This window comes from Ipomoea triloba, chromosome 10, assembly GCF_003576645.1.
Source record: "Ipomoea triloba cultivar NCNSP0323 chromosome 10, ASM357664v1".
Lineage (NCBI taxonomy): Eukaryota > Viridiplantae > Streptophyta > Magnoliopsida > Solanales > Convolvulaceae > Ipomoea > Ipomoea triloba.
In genome coordinates this window covers 3,542,337-3,556,272 of record NC_044925.1, presented here as the reverse complement: position 1 = coordinate 3,556,272, position 13,936 = coordinate 3,542,337, and the positions used below count along the sequence as shown (strand labels likewise).

At 32.5% G+C, this 13,936-nt stretch overlaps 1 protein-coding gene across 1 annotated transcript; it reads right to left on the bottom strand.

Moving 5' to 3' along the window:
* Window positions 1–4,003: 4,003 nt before the first annotated feature.
* On the bottom strand, window positions 4,004–10,990 carry LOC116033673 (codeine O-demethylase-like). Its single transcript, XM_031276429.1, has 3 exons — window positions 10,425–10,990; window positions 5,085–5,409; window positions 4,004–4,441 (listed from the first exon to the last, which is right to left on the bottom strand). Exons 1-3 carry the CDS (start codon window positions 10,919–10,921, stop codon window positions 4,190–4,192), a joined length of 1,074 nt encoding a protein of 357 aa, XP_031132289.1. The 5' UTR covers window positions 10,922–10,990; the 3' UTR covers window positions 4,004–4,189.
* Window positions 10,991–13,936: the final 2,946 nt, after the last annotated feature.

The following is a 13,936-nucleotide window of genomic DNA, read 5'->3' as shown; positions in this document are numbered from 1 at the left end:
AAAAAAAAAAAAAAAAAAAAAAAAAAAAAAAAAAAAAAAAAAAAAAAAAAAAAAAAAAAAAAAAAAAAGAGAAAATATATATAATTTTTTTGGTTGCCAAAAGTTCAATTTAGGGAAGTACAGAACAAAGTATATGAGATAATGAGAGGAACACTGCTGCACTCATGTGAATGCAACAACTCAATTCAATGCTGAAAATTAAATAATATCTAGCTAGCTGTCCCGCAAATTATTGTGTGGAGTGTGGACTGTACTGCAGGCTGTGTGGGATGTGATCACGGTCTAAAACGACGTTGTTTAATGTTATGTGTTATAATGATGTACATTATGTGTTATAATAATGTACATTATGTGTTGTAATAATGTACATTATGTGTTAGAATAATGTAATTAATATGTTAGAATAATATACATTACGAGTTAGAATAATAAAACATCTGGATAAAATAATGTACATTACGTGTTAGAATAATGTACTTTATTTATTAGATTAATGTAGATTATAAGTCATAAAAGTGAATACTGCAACGGATCATGTAAAAAAATAATGTGTAAAACGACGTCGTTTGTGGATCGTGATCTACATAGTTGCGCAGACCATGGTCTACACAATCACTATTGAGTTGTCCCATAATTATGACTTCTCAGAGCTTAAAATAGACAGCCATGCGCCAAGTCTCACGAATTAAATGACCTTTATTATTTCATCTACCACCATCTAGTCTAGCTAAATAAGGAAGGAAAATGATAACTTCAACGTATAAGATTATGTTAACCGGCTCGAGGGCCCTTTACATAAATACATCAATCCTTATATCGTGGACCCTGGTCTGAAACGATGTTAGTGGACGCAGACGCGAATGACTTCAGAGAATTCATTATCTATAATACACAGATGCTTATCTATAATACACAGAACGTTTGTCTATAATACACAATGTTGGTCCTGGGACATAATTAACTCAATGCTGAAAATTTGAGTGTGGATGCGGTGCCTAGTAAATGTTCGAATTTAAATCCTGCAAGAAGTGAGATTCTAATAAATAAATAAGCACTTAGATCATTGCATCACTGAGAATTATACGATAATTCATCTCCTCTTACAAATTTCCTTGGACAAGGGGTGTGAGAGACCTTAGGTTTGGGGTTCAAACTTATGTTAATAGGTACGAGTTTAATTTTATTGCTGCATGGGTTATTAATAAATTGATACGATAATGCATGCTTAATTTTAAATTCTTAGCATTATAGACCTATTTAATACATTACGAGGCGTTTGGTTGGAATGAAAGAATTAGGTAGGAAAAGAATTGCAATTTCATGGGAAAAGAATAATGTGGAATAAAGTGAGAGTTTAAATTTTAGTGTTTAGTTTGCAGGAATAAAATTACTAAGAATTTCAATTCCAGTGTTTGGTATACATGGGAATTGAGGGGGAATAAGTAGTATAAAGTCCGAAATGCCTATTGTTGTTGTTGTTGTTATTTATAATTGACAAATTAATTCACAAATTATTATATTTGTTGCATATAAAGAATGCAAATTTTGAAGAGTTCTGCATATAAAGAATTTAAAAGAACATACACGAAAGTTTTGAATAGTTGTTGCATATAAAGATTTAAATGAGCATACACAAAGGAAAGTCGAAGCTAAGAATAATACACGCTATAATTTAGAAAGGAAGGTCAGATATCAATTTTAAGTTTAAAAAAAGGGAGGGGTAATTTTGTCTCAAGATTATCTTTTTGTCTTCATAAAATCCATGGAATTAAGATCCCAGAGGAGCCATGTGATTCTAATTCCATGAAAATGAGGCCAGGGAATTGCAATTCCCTCCAACCAAACGAAGGAATTTAATTGCATTCGCAATTAGGTGGAATTAAGTGGAAATGAAATTGTAATTCCCTCCAACCAAACACGATGTAAAGTTATTGTATCTACGTGTTTACACTACATAATAACATGGTAACGCGTGCGTTGTTTACTATTTTAAAATTTTATATTTAAAATAATAATACTAGTTACAATGAATACAAATGTTATTATTATGGAAAAAACTTGTGTGAGACCGTCTCACCATGAGACGGGACGGGACGGGTCGGGTCAAATTGCAAATGTAACACTTATATACACAAATGTCATACTTATATGCTCAAATGTAATACTAATCAGGAATAAAATTTTTGTTACTTATTAGGGTAAATGTAATACTTTTAAGGGAAAATACAATACTTTTACATTTCGGTTTAAAAGTATTACATTTTTCCTCAAAAGTATTATATTTACTCTTATAAGTGAGAGGCACTTGTCAACATTACTTATTATGAAAAATGTATTACTTTTTCTCTTATAAGTAACCAAAATTGTATTTTTTATTAGTATTATATTTGAGCATATAAGTGTGAGATTTGCACATATAAGTATGACATTTGCATGGTGCTTTGACCCGACCCGACCCGTCTCATGAATAAGGATCCGTGAGACGGTCTAACACAAGTGTGACCCTATTATTATTATTATTGTTGTTGTTGTTGTTGTTGTTGTTGTTGTTGTTGTTGTTGTTGTTGCGTTGTTGTTGTTGTTAGAACAAAACTAATTTTTTTATTGAATAACCTTTTAAACTTTTGATAAATCACAATAACTTCTTTTTAGCTAATAATAATGAGGGACTTTGTGGTCTAGTGGCACCCGGTGTCCCGGTTTACACTCCCACATGGATGATGGGAGTGGGTTTGAGCCTCAGTGGAGGATTTGAAATTAGATTCATACATATTGCAATTAATCTAAACCTTACATGTTTAATAATATGACCATATTAGTTTAAATTGAATTTTTAAATAATTCAATTTTATCTGCATTATGCAATTGAGAAGGAAAATGATTACACATTACATCAATCAATATTATTACACTAATTCAAAACTTACATATGACCAGATGTGTCGAAATTGTATTCGTAAATATTTACATTAATCTAGAGTCAAAATTAGATTCGTAAATTAATCTATAGTCAAAATTAGATTCGTAAATAATTCAATTTCATCTGAATATATTGAATATTGTGAGCACTTGGATTCACAACTCAGTATCAAAATCCATAGCACAAAGTGTGCTTTGGATTGACACAGCTAAGGAAATCTTGGAGGATTTGAGATTTTCTCAAGGTGATCCTCATAGGATTTCAGATTTAAACGATGAAATCAATTGGCTTATACAAGGAAATCGGAGTGTGACAGAATATTATACTCAATTCAAAACCTTAAGATCGAGATTAAATGAATGTATTAAGACCTCTTCCATTATGTTCATGTGGAGCAATTGAGAAGATAAGGACATCTTGTGAAGATGATTATGTGATCAAATTTATCAAGGGATTGAATGAGGGTTATTCCAGTATAAAATCATGTGTTCTTGTTTTGGATATTATGCCTTCTCTTTATAGGGCGTTTGGAATGGCTCTCACGAAATTGTACTGCAGTATGTATAGTACAATGCAGTAATGAGCTGAGATTGTCACTCTCACGAAATTGATGAATATTGCAATAATTCACGTAATAATATGACAAAGAGTAGTCGAAATAAGATTCGTAACTTGTTCAATTAATCTAATCCTTACAATTTTAATTCCGCGACCACATTAGACCAAGCGGATGTAAACCTATCATATGGTCTGCCTTAGGTATTTTCTCAAATCTCTCGATCGGATCAAATTGGTATATATAGACCGGGAAAACGGCCGGTTATGCGCGCGGGTTGCTAGTATGACTCCCTCACTCACTTAAGTGCTATTTTGAAAATTTTAAAATTTTAAAAGTCTATTCAACCCTTCTAAATTTTTGCTTGCACAGTTGTATGAAACCAAAAATTTTATACTTAGAAGACGTTTTGTGGTATTAACTAAATTACAAGATAACTCATTTCAAAACTATAATAAAGATAGACATAACTTATATTTAAACAAACACAAACTCATATTAACATATACCAATATCGCTCGTAACCATAACCAAACTCACAAAAGCACTAACATTATATTAAATTAGAAACATAATCGTTCAAAAACTTGCAACAAGAAAAACCACCCAAACTTACAAATATAATCCACTTTAATTTCATATAACATCAAATTGTCACGAGTTTAAATAATTTGAAACACATTTGACGACAAGATTGAATGTAGTACTTGTCGTCAGTCATTGCCAATCCTCAAGACATCTACATGAGATTTGCCCTCCAATTTACGCCCAAAAAACAGACGGAAAAAATCAGGGACACTAACCCTTTTGAACTTTGCTGAGTTTTGAGTGTTTATAAGGCTCGTAGATGGACCTAACTCACTATCCAACCTCGGACTTTGAAATGTTGCAATAGATATCCTCACTTTGTTTGTACTTACTAAAGCTCTATGCTCAATGCTGCGATAAATTCCGTTCGAGAAGATCTACAAATTACAATTAAAACATAGAAATAATTATAACAATAAACAACTTGTGGTCACTTCATTGATGCAGCGGGTCATAGCTCAGTGGTGAAAGTCAAAGTGTGGCTGTGATGTAGATAAATGTCTGAGTTACCTCCTCTCCCGAGCTCCCCAAGGCAGGAGACATAAGAGGCCCTTAAGATTTCGGGAGCACGAAGCACTTAGATCACTGCACCACTGAGGTACATTTTGTGATTTATACCTCCTCTCTCGAGCTCCCCAGGGCAAGAGATGTAAGGGGCCCTTAAGATTTCGGGTTCAAACTTATTGATGCATTAAGCCACTAGAGCACAAAGCACTCAAATCACTGCACCACTGAGGTACATCCTGTGATTTAATTTACCTCTTCGGGCGGGAGACATAAGGGATCCTTAAGATTTTGGGTTCAAACTTATTGATGCATTCCACTAGAGCACGAAACACTCAGATCACTGCACCACTGAGATACATCTTATGATTTACCTCTTCTCCCGAACTCCCTAGGACAGGAGAGGTAAGGGCCCTTAAGATTTCGGATTCAAACTTATTGATGCATAGAGCCACTAGAGCATGAGTGCAAAGTTTAATTGAGTACTAGTACATAGTAATGAAGGGAACATTTTACCTCCACGCAATCTCCAACATTAACAACGAAAGCATTAGGAATAGGGACAACAGGAAACCAAGTTCCATCTTTTTTAATTTCGAGACCTGTTGTTTCATTGACTTGAAGGAGTATAGTTAGGCCGCCAGCATCGGAGTGAGGACTGAGGCCCATTACAAGCTCTGACTGAGGACATGGTGGATAGTAGTTCATCCTCATTGACTGCATACCTTCTTCAAAAAGCATACTCATTTCTTCTGATTTTATTCCCAGATTTTTTGCCAAAAAGCATAAAACCTTCATGGAAAGCTTGTGCATTTCGACTGAGTATGCTTCTATAGTATTCCTGCACGGCCCAACAATATAATAATGGCAAATTATTGTGTGGACCATGATCCATATAATCTGGTATGTGGATCATAACAAAAAATACATTTTTAATATATTGAATGTACATTATTTGTATACGAAATGTACATTATAAAATATAATGTACATTCAGTACACAAACATTATTTGTATACGAAATGTACATTATAAAATATAATGTACATTCAGTACACAAATAATGTACATCCCCTGAATATAATGTACATTATTTTTATTCTGAATGTACATTATTATTTTTTTTTGAAATAAATATACATTATTTGATAGTATGGTTTACACAATTTGATTGTATTATAACCAATGACTATTCTATAGTATTCCTGCATGGCCCAACAATATTATAACCAATCATCCATAGTATCAAATAATGTAAATTCAATACAATGTCTCACTGGGGTGAGAACATGTGATCTCTTATTTGGGGGAGTCACAAAGGTATTATTGAGTTACAAGCTACTTGACTAACAAATGACTATTTAATTCATAATAATATTTATAAATTGATTAAATATTATTTAGGGATAATATTAATCCGAGAAGTGAGTCAAATCTATGATAGTTGCTTATTACTTATGATAAGATAGAAATCATAATATCGAATGGAGATTAGTCTACTGGCTTAAAGGTGTCTCTTCTTTTTTCTTTTCCCGCCACCCGGACTCGAATCTATGACCACCCATTTGGAATGATAACCGAAATGCCATCACACTATATGGTAGTTGGCATGTATTTAATTTATTAACGAGGTAAACCCCACTCCTCACTATGTGAGTATGTGGGTAAAGCCCTCGCCCTGTGACCCTAGCCGGCAAAGAGCCACAAGGAGGTAAATCAGCCTAGGTTACCCATAGCTGACCGGCACAAACTCAAGGGCTTGAGGTTCGAACCCACGACCTCTCGGCTGCAGGTGTAACTCTCTTACCACTTGAGCTGCCCTTACGGTTGCAATAAGAGATTGGCGTTAGTCGGGCAGTAAACTAGCGTCTAGGCGGTCTAGGCGGTACCTAAGCGGCGACCTATAAAAAAAATAGTGCATGTGTGTGGGTGTATGTCATATATATATATATATATATATATATATATATATATATATATTACTTCTTTTATTTATATAAATAAATAAATTTAGATATAAATAAATATAATAAAAAAATTAACAAGGCTGAGCCACCCGAGTTAACTCGGCTAACTCTGCCAAGTTGGACGAGTTAACTCGGCCAAATTCGATCGAGTCGGCCGCCAACTTGGTCCAGTCGACTAAGTCGCTAGGCGACCGCCTAGGGAGCAATTCGCCTTGGCTTAGGTCAAGATCCTAGGCGACTGATTTTTGCTAGAATGCTTATATGTGAAATGTTACTTATAAAAGAAATACATGTTTAAAGTTGTTTCTTATAGTTAGAGTTTATGTATGTAATACTTATATGTGAAATTTTACTTATAAAAGAAATTGTATTTTCTCTATTATTGTGTTTTCCTCTCGTTACTTTTACGAGCATTTTTCCTCTCGTTACTTTCACGGGTTTTTCATTTTCATTAGCATAAATCGTTTAGTTTGGTTTCGGCAAGTGTTGATCTTATCCTGGGCGAGCAAAAAAGAATGATAACGAAGACCCAAATCTTTGATGAAGCTTTAAACTCCTTGAAGGAACATAGCTTCCTAGTTATGAAAGAAGTCTGCGATTCAAGTTTTCTATAGCATAGTTAGAAAAGTTGTTTCTATGTCTGACTGTAAGGAATGGTTTACCATTTCATTGATCGTTGATGTAAACGTTTTATGTTATGAATTAATGGAATAGCTACGTTTTCTTTCAAAAAGAAATTGTAATACTTATTACAGTACTTATGATAGATATTGTAATACTTATAACAGAAATTGTGTTACTTACACACCTAATTGCCTATAACCCAACTCATCTTTCGGATTAAGGTCCATGAGATGGTCTCACACAAGTTTTTATTTCATACTTTTGGTCCAGAATTATATGATAAGGAATTTAGTTCAAAAATCATAGTTAATTAACTATTATATGCGAAGGACCTTGTGGTCTAGTGGCATCAAACCCTTTCCTTTATATAGGAGGTGGTGGGTTTGAGCCTTAGTAGAGGCAATACTGATTCTTGTGCTTCAATTGATTGAGAAAGTAGTTATGAACAGATACTGCAATGTAATAGAGTTAATTCCATTTTTGGTCCTAGATTTATAGGTGGCATTCCACTTTTAGTCCTTTTTTTTCAAAACATCCACTTTTGGTCCTAGTATTATTGTAGCATGACCATTTTTGGTCCTCCGTCAAGAAAACCATTGAAATGCCGTTAAATACAATGACATTTTGATATTTTTTATACAAGTAGGTTGACCCGCTATATTTTTTATGTTTATTTTTGAAAAAAAATCAAAATCGAAGACTGAAATGCTCTTGTATTTTGCGAAATTTAAACTGTTTTGTTGATGGAGGACCAAAAATGGTCATGCCACAATAATACTAGGATCAAAAGTGGATGTTTTGAAAAAAAATGACTAAAAGTGGAATGTCACCTATAAATCTAGGACCAAAAATGGAATTAACTCTTTTCAAAAAAAAAAAACTATAAATAAGAATAGAATTTACTTCTTATTTATCTTTTTAATTTCAATCTCAATCACTTGGTAGCTAGAAATTAAGTGCAAAAATGTAAATCACGACATCTATTAAACGTACTAATAAAAAAAATTTAGAAAATCAATATAAGGTCCTCCCCATTGATGAACTTTACACAGATTTTAAGAAAAAGTAGATGAGGTGGAAGGAGAATAAATAAGAGAGAGAATAAAAATTTATCTCCTGCAAATATGGGGATTTTGCAGACATGGTAGGCCCCATCCAAATTAACGCAGTTGCGCCTCACATGCGTGCGGCGCAACTCATGCGCCCGCCTGGGCGCGTAATTACAACTTTTTTTTAAATTTTTTTTTTCAGTTTTTTGTTTTGTTTTTTTTTTCCTTTTCTTTTTTCCTCCACTTTCATTTTCTCTTTCCTAATCACACATGCAAAATCTCCCCAAAATTCCACTTACTATTGGAGAAGGCCTAATAGATGCTATTGGTTTTCATTTTGCGTTGACACTACATAAGAGAAATAGATCAGAGAACTTTTCTTTATTAACCGTTTTGGTCAGACAATGTTTTGGAACGTAAAGAAATATTGACCTCACTTCATTGACAACTCATAACATAACGACAGAACAGCTGTTACATAAACACGTGGTTCGGTTGTTGTCATACCATGTTAGAGATTAGGAAGATTAACTCACTGATTGGATAGATAATATTTGAAAGAAGAGATTAGTGTTTAAAATTTGACAATGACAATATTAAAATTGTACTTAAAAAAGACAGATTCCTTGTATACACCGTCATTTGACTTTGTCTAATGAATTGATAAATTATCGTGATTTATATATCTCACAAGCTCTATCGGAGCAGGACACCAGGAGTCTTTGGGATTAGATTATTATTATTAATTTTTTATTTTTTTTTGCTTTTCCTAGAGCCATGTGGAATTCCACATGGCTCGATTGCCAAAAAAGAAAAAATTAAACTTTCTTTTCGCAATTCCTAGAGGTAATATTATATATATATATATATATATATAGGGTCACACTTGTGTGAGACCGTCTCACGGATCCTTATTCGTGAGACGGGTCGAGTCGGGTCAAAGCACCATGCAAATGTCATACTTATATGTGCAAATGTCATACTTATATGTGCAAATCTCACACTTATATGCTCAAATATAACACTAATCAAAAATACAATTTTTGTTACTTATAAGAGAAAAAGTAATACATTTCTCATAATAAGTAAGGTTGACAAGTACCTCTCACTTATAAAGGCAAATATAATACTTTTGAGGAAAAATGTAATACTTTTAAATTGAAATGTAAAAGTATTGTATTTTCCCTTAAAAGTATTACATTTACCCTAATAAGTAACAAAAATTTTATTCCTGATTAGTATTACATTTGAGCATATAAGTATGTCATTTGTGCATATAAGTGTTGCTTTTGCATATTGACCCGACCCGACCCGACCCGTCTCATGGTGAGACGGTCTCACACAAGTTTTTACCATATATATACTTATATGCTCAAATGTAATACTAATCAGGAACAAAATTTTTGTTACTTATTACGGTAAATGTAATACTTTTAAGGGAAAATACAATACTTTTACATTTCAATTTAAAAGTATTACATTTTTCCTCAAAAGTATTATATTTGCCCTTATAAGTGGGAGACACTTGTCAATATTACTTATTATGAAAAATGTATTACTTTTTCTCTTATAAGTAACAAAAATTGTATTTTTGATTAGTGTTATATTTGAGCATATAAGTGTGAGATTTGCACATATAAGTATGACATTTGCATGATGCTTTGACCCGACCCGTCTCGTCCCGTCTCACGAATAAGGATCCGTGAGACGGTCTCACACAAGTGTGACCCATATATATATATATATATATATATATATATATATATATATATATATATATATATTACAATACACACACAATCCTTTTTTTTTAAATCATTTTCCGCCTAGCGCTAGGCTGTTCTTTGCAACCTTGCCTTTTTGGGATAAGATAATGGAGTGTTTGGTAAATAGTTATTAGTGAATTTGTTTAGTCAATAGTATTACCTGATTGTAGAAAAATGTTTGATAAATTAGTTTAACTTATAACTGATTATATTCAAAATTACTTTTTCAAAAGACTTACTGAAAAAATTACTTTGAACATCTTTTAAATTTTAACATTTTAAAGCAATAAGTTTTTACAAAGAGTTAATTAATTGAATAGCACTCAAAAAATATTAAATATTTAACAAAGTCGAATAGCTAATTATGGTCAAATAAATTAAAATTGATTGATAGGAGTGATAGCTAAGTAGCTAACTATGTTATCAAACAAGGGGGATTTAATTAATTACCTGAAGGCTTCTGGTAGCTTTGGAAAAACGTTAGGCGATCTTATGTTGGCTGGCAAAGTTTTAAGGTAAAACATATCTGCCCAGTCAAGCTTCTGTTCCTCAGACACAACGAAGAGCTGACCGAACCCATCTGTGTCCCCTTCCGCTTGCCCATACTTGCTCTGCTTCTCTTCCAATGGCAGATTAAAGAATCCTTTGATCTCGCGTTTTACTTCCTCCACTAATGAACCGTTCACTCCATGATTGATAAGGTGAAAGAAACCCCAATCTTTGCAGGCCAAGTGAAGCTTCTGAAACTCCTCTGAATCCTCAGACACTAATTTTTGCATGTCGATCACCGGAACATTATTTACGGCGGTTAACGATTTCGCAGACGCCGGAGATTCGACGCCGTCGCGTATATACCGGCTCGGAACCGCGTTCGGGTTGTCTTTGACTAGCTGCTGGACGCTGGGTACTGGGAGAGAGAGACCAAGGGTCTGTGCATCGGCTTCCATGGCGGCCAAGTATTGATGTTTTTGTCTCTTTGTATATGATATTCTCTTTGGCCTAATCAAAGAGTGTGAGCATCATATATATATATATACAAGAATTAATATTTGATGGGTATAAGTTGATGAGATGCCTAATTTTAATATTATATTTGCTTTTGTTACGTATTTCCATTTTTGTTCTCTTTCGTGTTCTCGTACATCACGTTTTATATTTTATTCATGTTGACTAAAAGTATTTAGGGTGTCTTTGGTTTGAACATGGGAATTGAAATCAAAATTGAGATCAAATACTTGAATTGGTAATTGAAAAGTGTTTTTGATAAAAGTATTTTACATGTTTAGTGGTGGGGTGAAATTGAAATGATTACCAATATTGATATTTGGTTATGTATAACTTTATGATCGAAATAAATGTTTTAAAAAATGTAAAAATAAAAATAAAAAATCAAGGCAATTATTGATCTTAAAAGTGGCGATGAAATGAGTAGGCAATATAGTGTGAAAGTCGACGAAGTGAGGAGAAATCGTGAGCATACGACGAAATGAGAAGGCTAATTTAATAGAATTATACTTAATTTAAATAAGGTAATGAAATTTGTAATTATAGGGATAATCAAATCATATGCTGGTATTAATTATTTTAAAAAGTTGTAAACCAAACAATGCATATGACTTTCATTCACATTCCTTGTTTTTAAACCCATGAACCAAACACCCCTTATTGTTCGCAAATTATATCTATAGTAGATCACCGTCTACTATGAGTATTGTGAACCTTGATTTAAGTTATATATGTGGATATATATGAATAAGATATTATGTATTTTCAATTAACAAATTATTTAACTTCAATAACAAAATATATATATATATAATATAATATTAGCAATATAAATATAATAGGTTAACTATGTACATAAACTAATCAAGCCCAACCCATAATATATTATATTGGACTTGAGTTCACTATATAACAATTGTTTTACTGTTCCGTCTTACAATATGTAGCAAATTTAATACATACCGTCTACAATTTGGATTAAGATTTTGAAAAAAAAGATGTGTAGGAAGATCTTGTGCAGATTTTGCAAATATTCTAACGTCAGTATTACCTGGAAACATGATGTGGGTATCCCACGAGTCAGAAAGCTTGCACCAAGTTGGATTTTATATATATATATATATATATATAATAATAATAATAATAACGTCACACTCATTAGAACAAGTCTTCCAGTAAGAAGTGGGATAAATGCTAGTCATTAATACACTAGATCTAATGGTTAGAAAATAAAATAAATAAAGAAAAATGTTTCATTACGATAATAGAGAAAGAAGCCAATAAGTTAGATAATAGAGATATCTTCAAAAAAAAAAAGTTAGATAATAGAGATCAAAATTGCAAAAGTATGGAAATAAAAGAATAGGTAGATTCTCCTAGAAAAATGTTCCATTATGTTGAAATTACAAACAAAAGTTAAACACCCCTACCAATTCCTTGCAAAGGTTTCATTTGCTGAAGTTGAGTAATTGTCATTCTTTCGAGGATTGACAATAAATGTACATTAAGTTTCTCTCAATGACAAAGTACTAAAACTTCTATAGATAGAAATCTAGCTCTAAGAATGATGATTTCATGAGAGATAGGATTAGACTAATATAGGCAACTATTAAAACGAATAGCAATTGAAATGTAAAACAAATAATAGAGAAAGGGGAGGCGGATAGTAGTTTAGACTAAACTCAAGTAACTCGATAACGGATGTCATCAAATGGGATAAAAACATGTCTCAAGGTCATTCCACCCCTGTAGAACAAACATGGACATTCTCATTAATTACGAGTGCCTAAGAGGCATTTCCATCAATCAAGCATCTTGTGTTCTTGACATCCCGCACTCTCATTTTCTCAAAGGTGGAAGATGGTTAATTAACCCCTCAGTAGAACCGTCAGAACGGTCCGGTGGGGACAGGCTAAAAAACCTGCCACCTAGCGGGTTTGAGAATGGACAAGCCCGCACCGCCAAGCCAAAGCCCCCTAGCGGGGTGGGTCGGCACGCCAAAAAATTAATAATAATTAGACTTATATACTTAAACAAACACCAATAACTCAAAAATCTAAATATTAGAACAAAATAACAAACAATCAAAATAAGTTATCCAAATCTATACTATTAATACAAACAATATCCTCAGTTTTAACTTCCCGCCCAAAACAGACCTATAATATTTTGGTGTGCGTAATATTGTAAAATATGGTAATACAATTCCTATCTCTAATACAATTGTAAATTAAAATAGAATTCATAATAAAATATATTCTTCCCTACGTTCCTATTCGTAATACAATTCTAGACTAGAATTACTAATAGTAGTAATTCAGTATATATATTTCTCTGCAATGCAATCTATACTATTAATAAAAACAATATCCTCAATTTTAACTTTCCGCCCAAAACAGATCTATAATATTATGGTTTGCGTAATATTGTAAAATATGGTAATACAATTCCTATCCCTAATACAATTGTAAATTAAAATAGAATTCCTAATAAAATATATTCTTCCCTACGTTCCTATTCGTAATAAATTCTAGACTAGAATTACTAATGGTAGTAATTCAATATATATATTTCTCTGCAATGCAATCTATACTATTAATAAAAACAATATCCTCAATTTTAACTTTCCGCCCAAAACAGATCTATAATATTATGGTTTGCGTAATATTGTAAAATATGGTAATACAATTCCTATCCCTAATACAATTGTAAATTAAAATAAAATTCCTAATAAAATATATTCTTCCCTACGTTCCTATTCGTAATACAATTCTAGACTAGAATTACTAATGGTAGTAATTCAGTATATATATTTCTCTGCAATGCAATCTATATTATTAATAAAAACAATATCCTCAGTTTTAACTTCCCGTCCAAAACAGACCTATAATATTTTGGTGTGCGTAATATTGTAAATATGAAAATTTGGCATAATTCAACCCGCAAGGCCAACCAAT

Coding starts and splice junctions, on each gene's coding strand:
- LOC116033673 (XM_031276429.1), bottom strand. CDS start 10,921: ATGGAAGCCGATGCACAGACCCTTGGTCTCTCTCTCCCAGTACCCAGC. Junction 5,410..10,424: donor AAGCTACCAGAAGCCTTCAG/GTAATTAATTAA, acceptor TGGGCCGTGCAG/GAATACTATAGAAGCATACT. Junction 4,442..5,084: donor ATGTTGGAGATTGCGTGGAG/GTAAAATGTTCC, acceptor TGTAATTTGTAG/ATCTTCTCGAACGGAATTTA.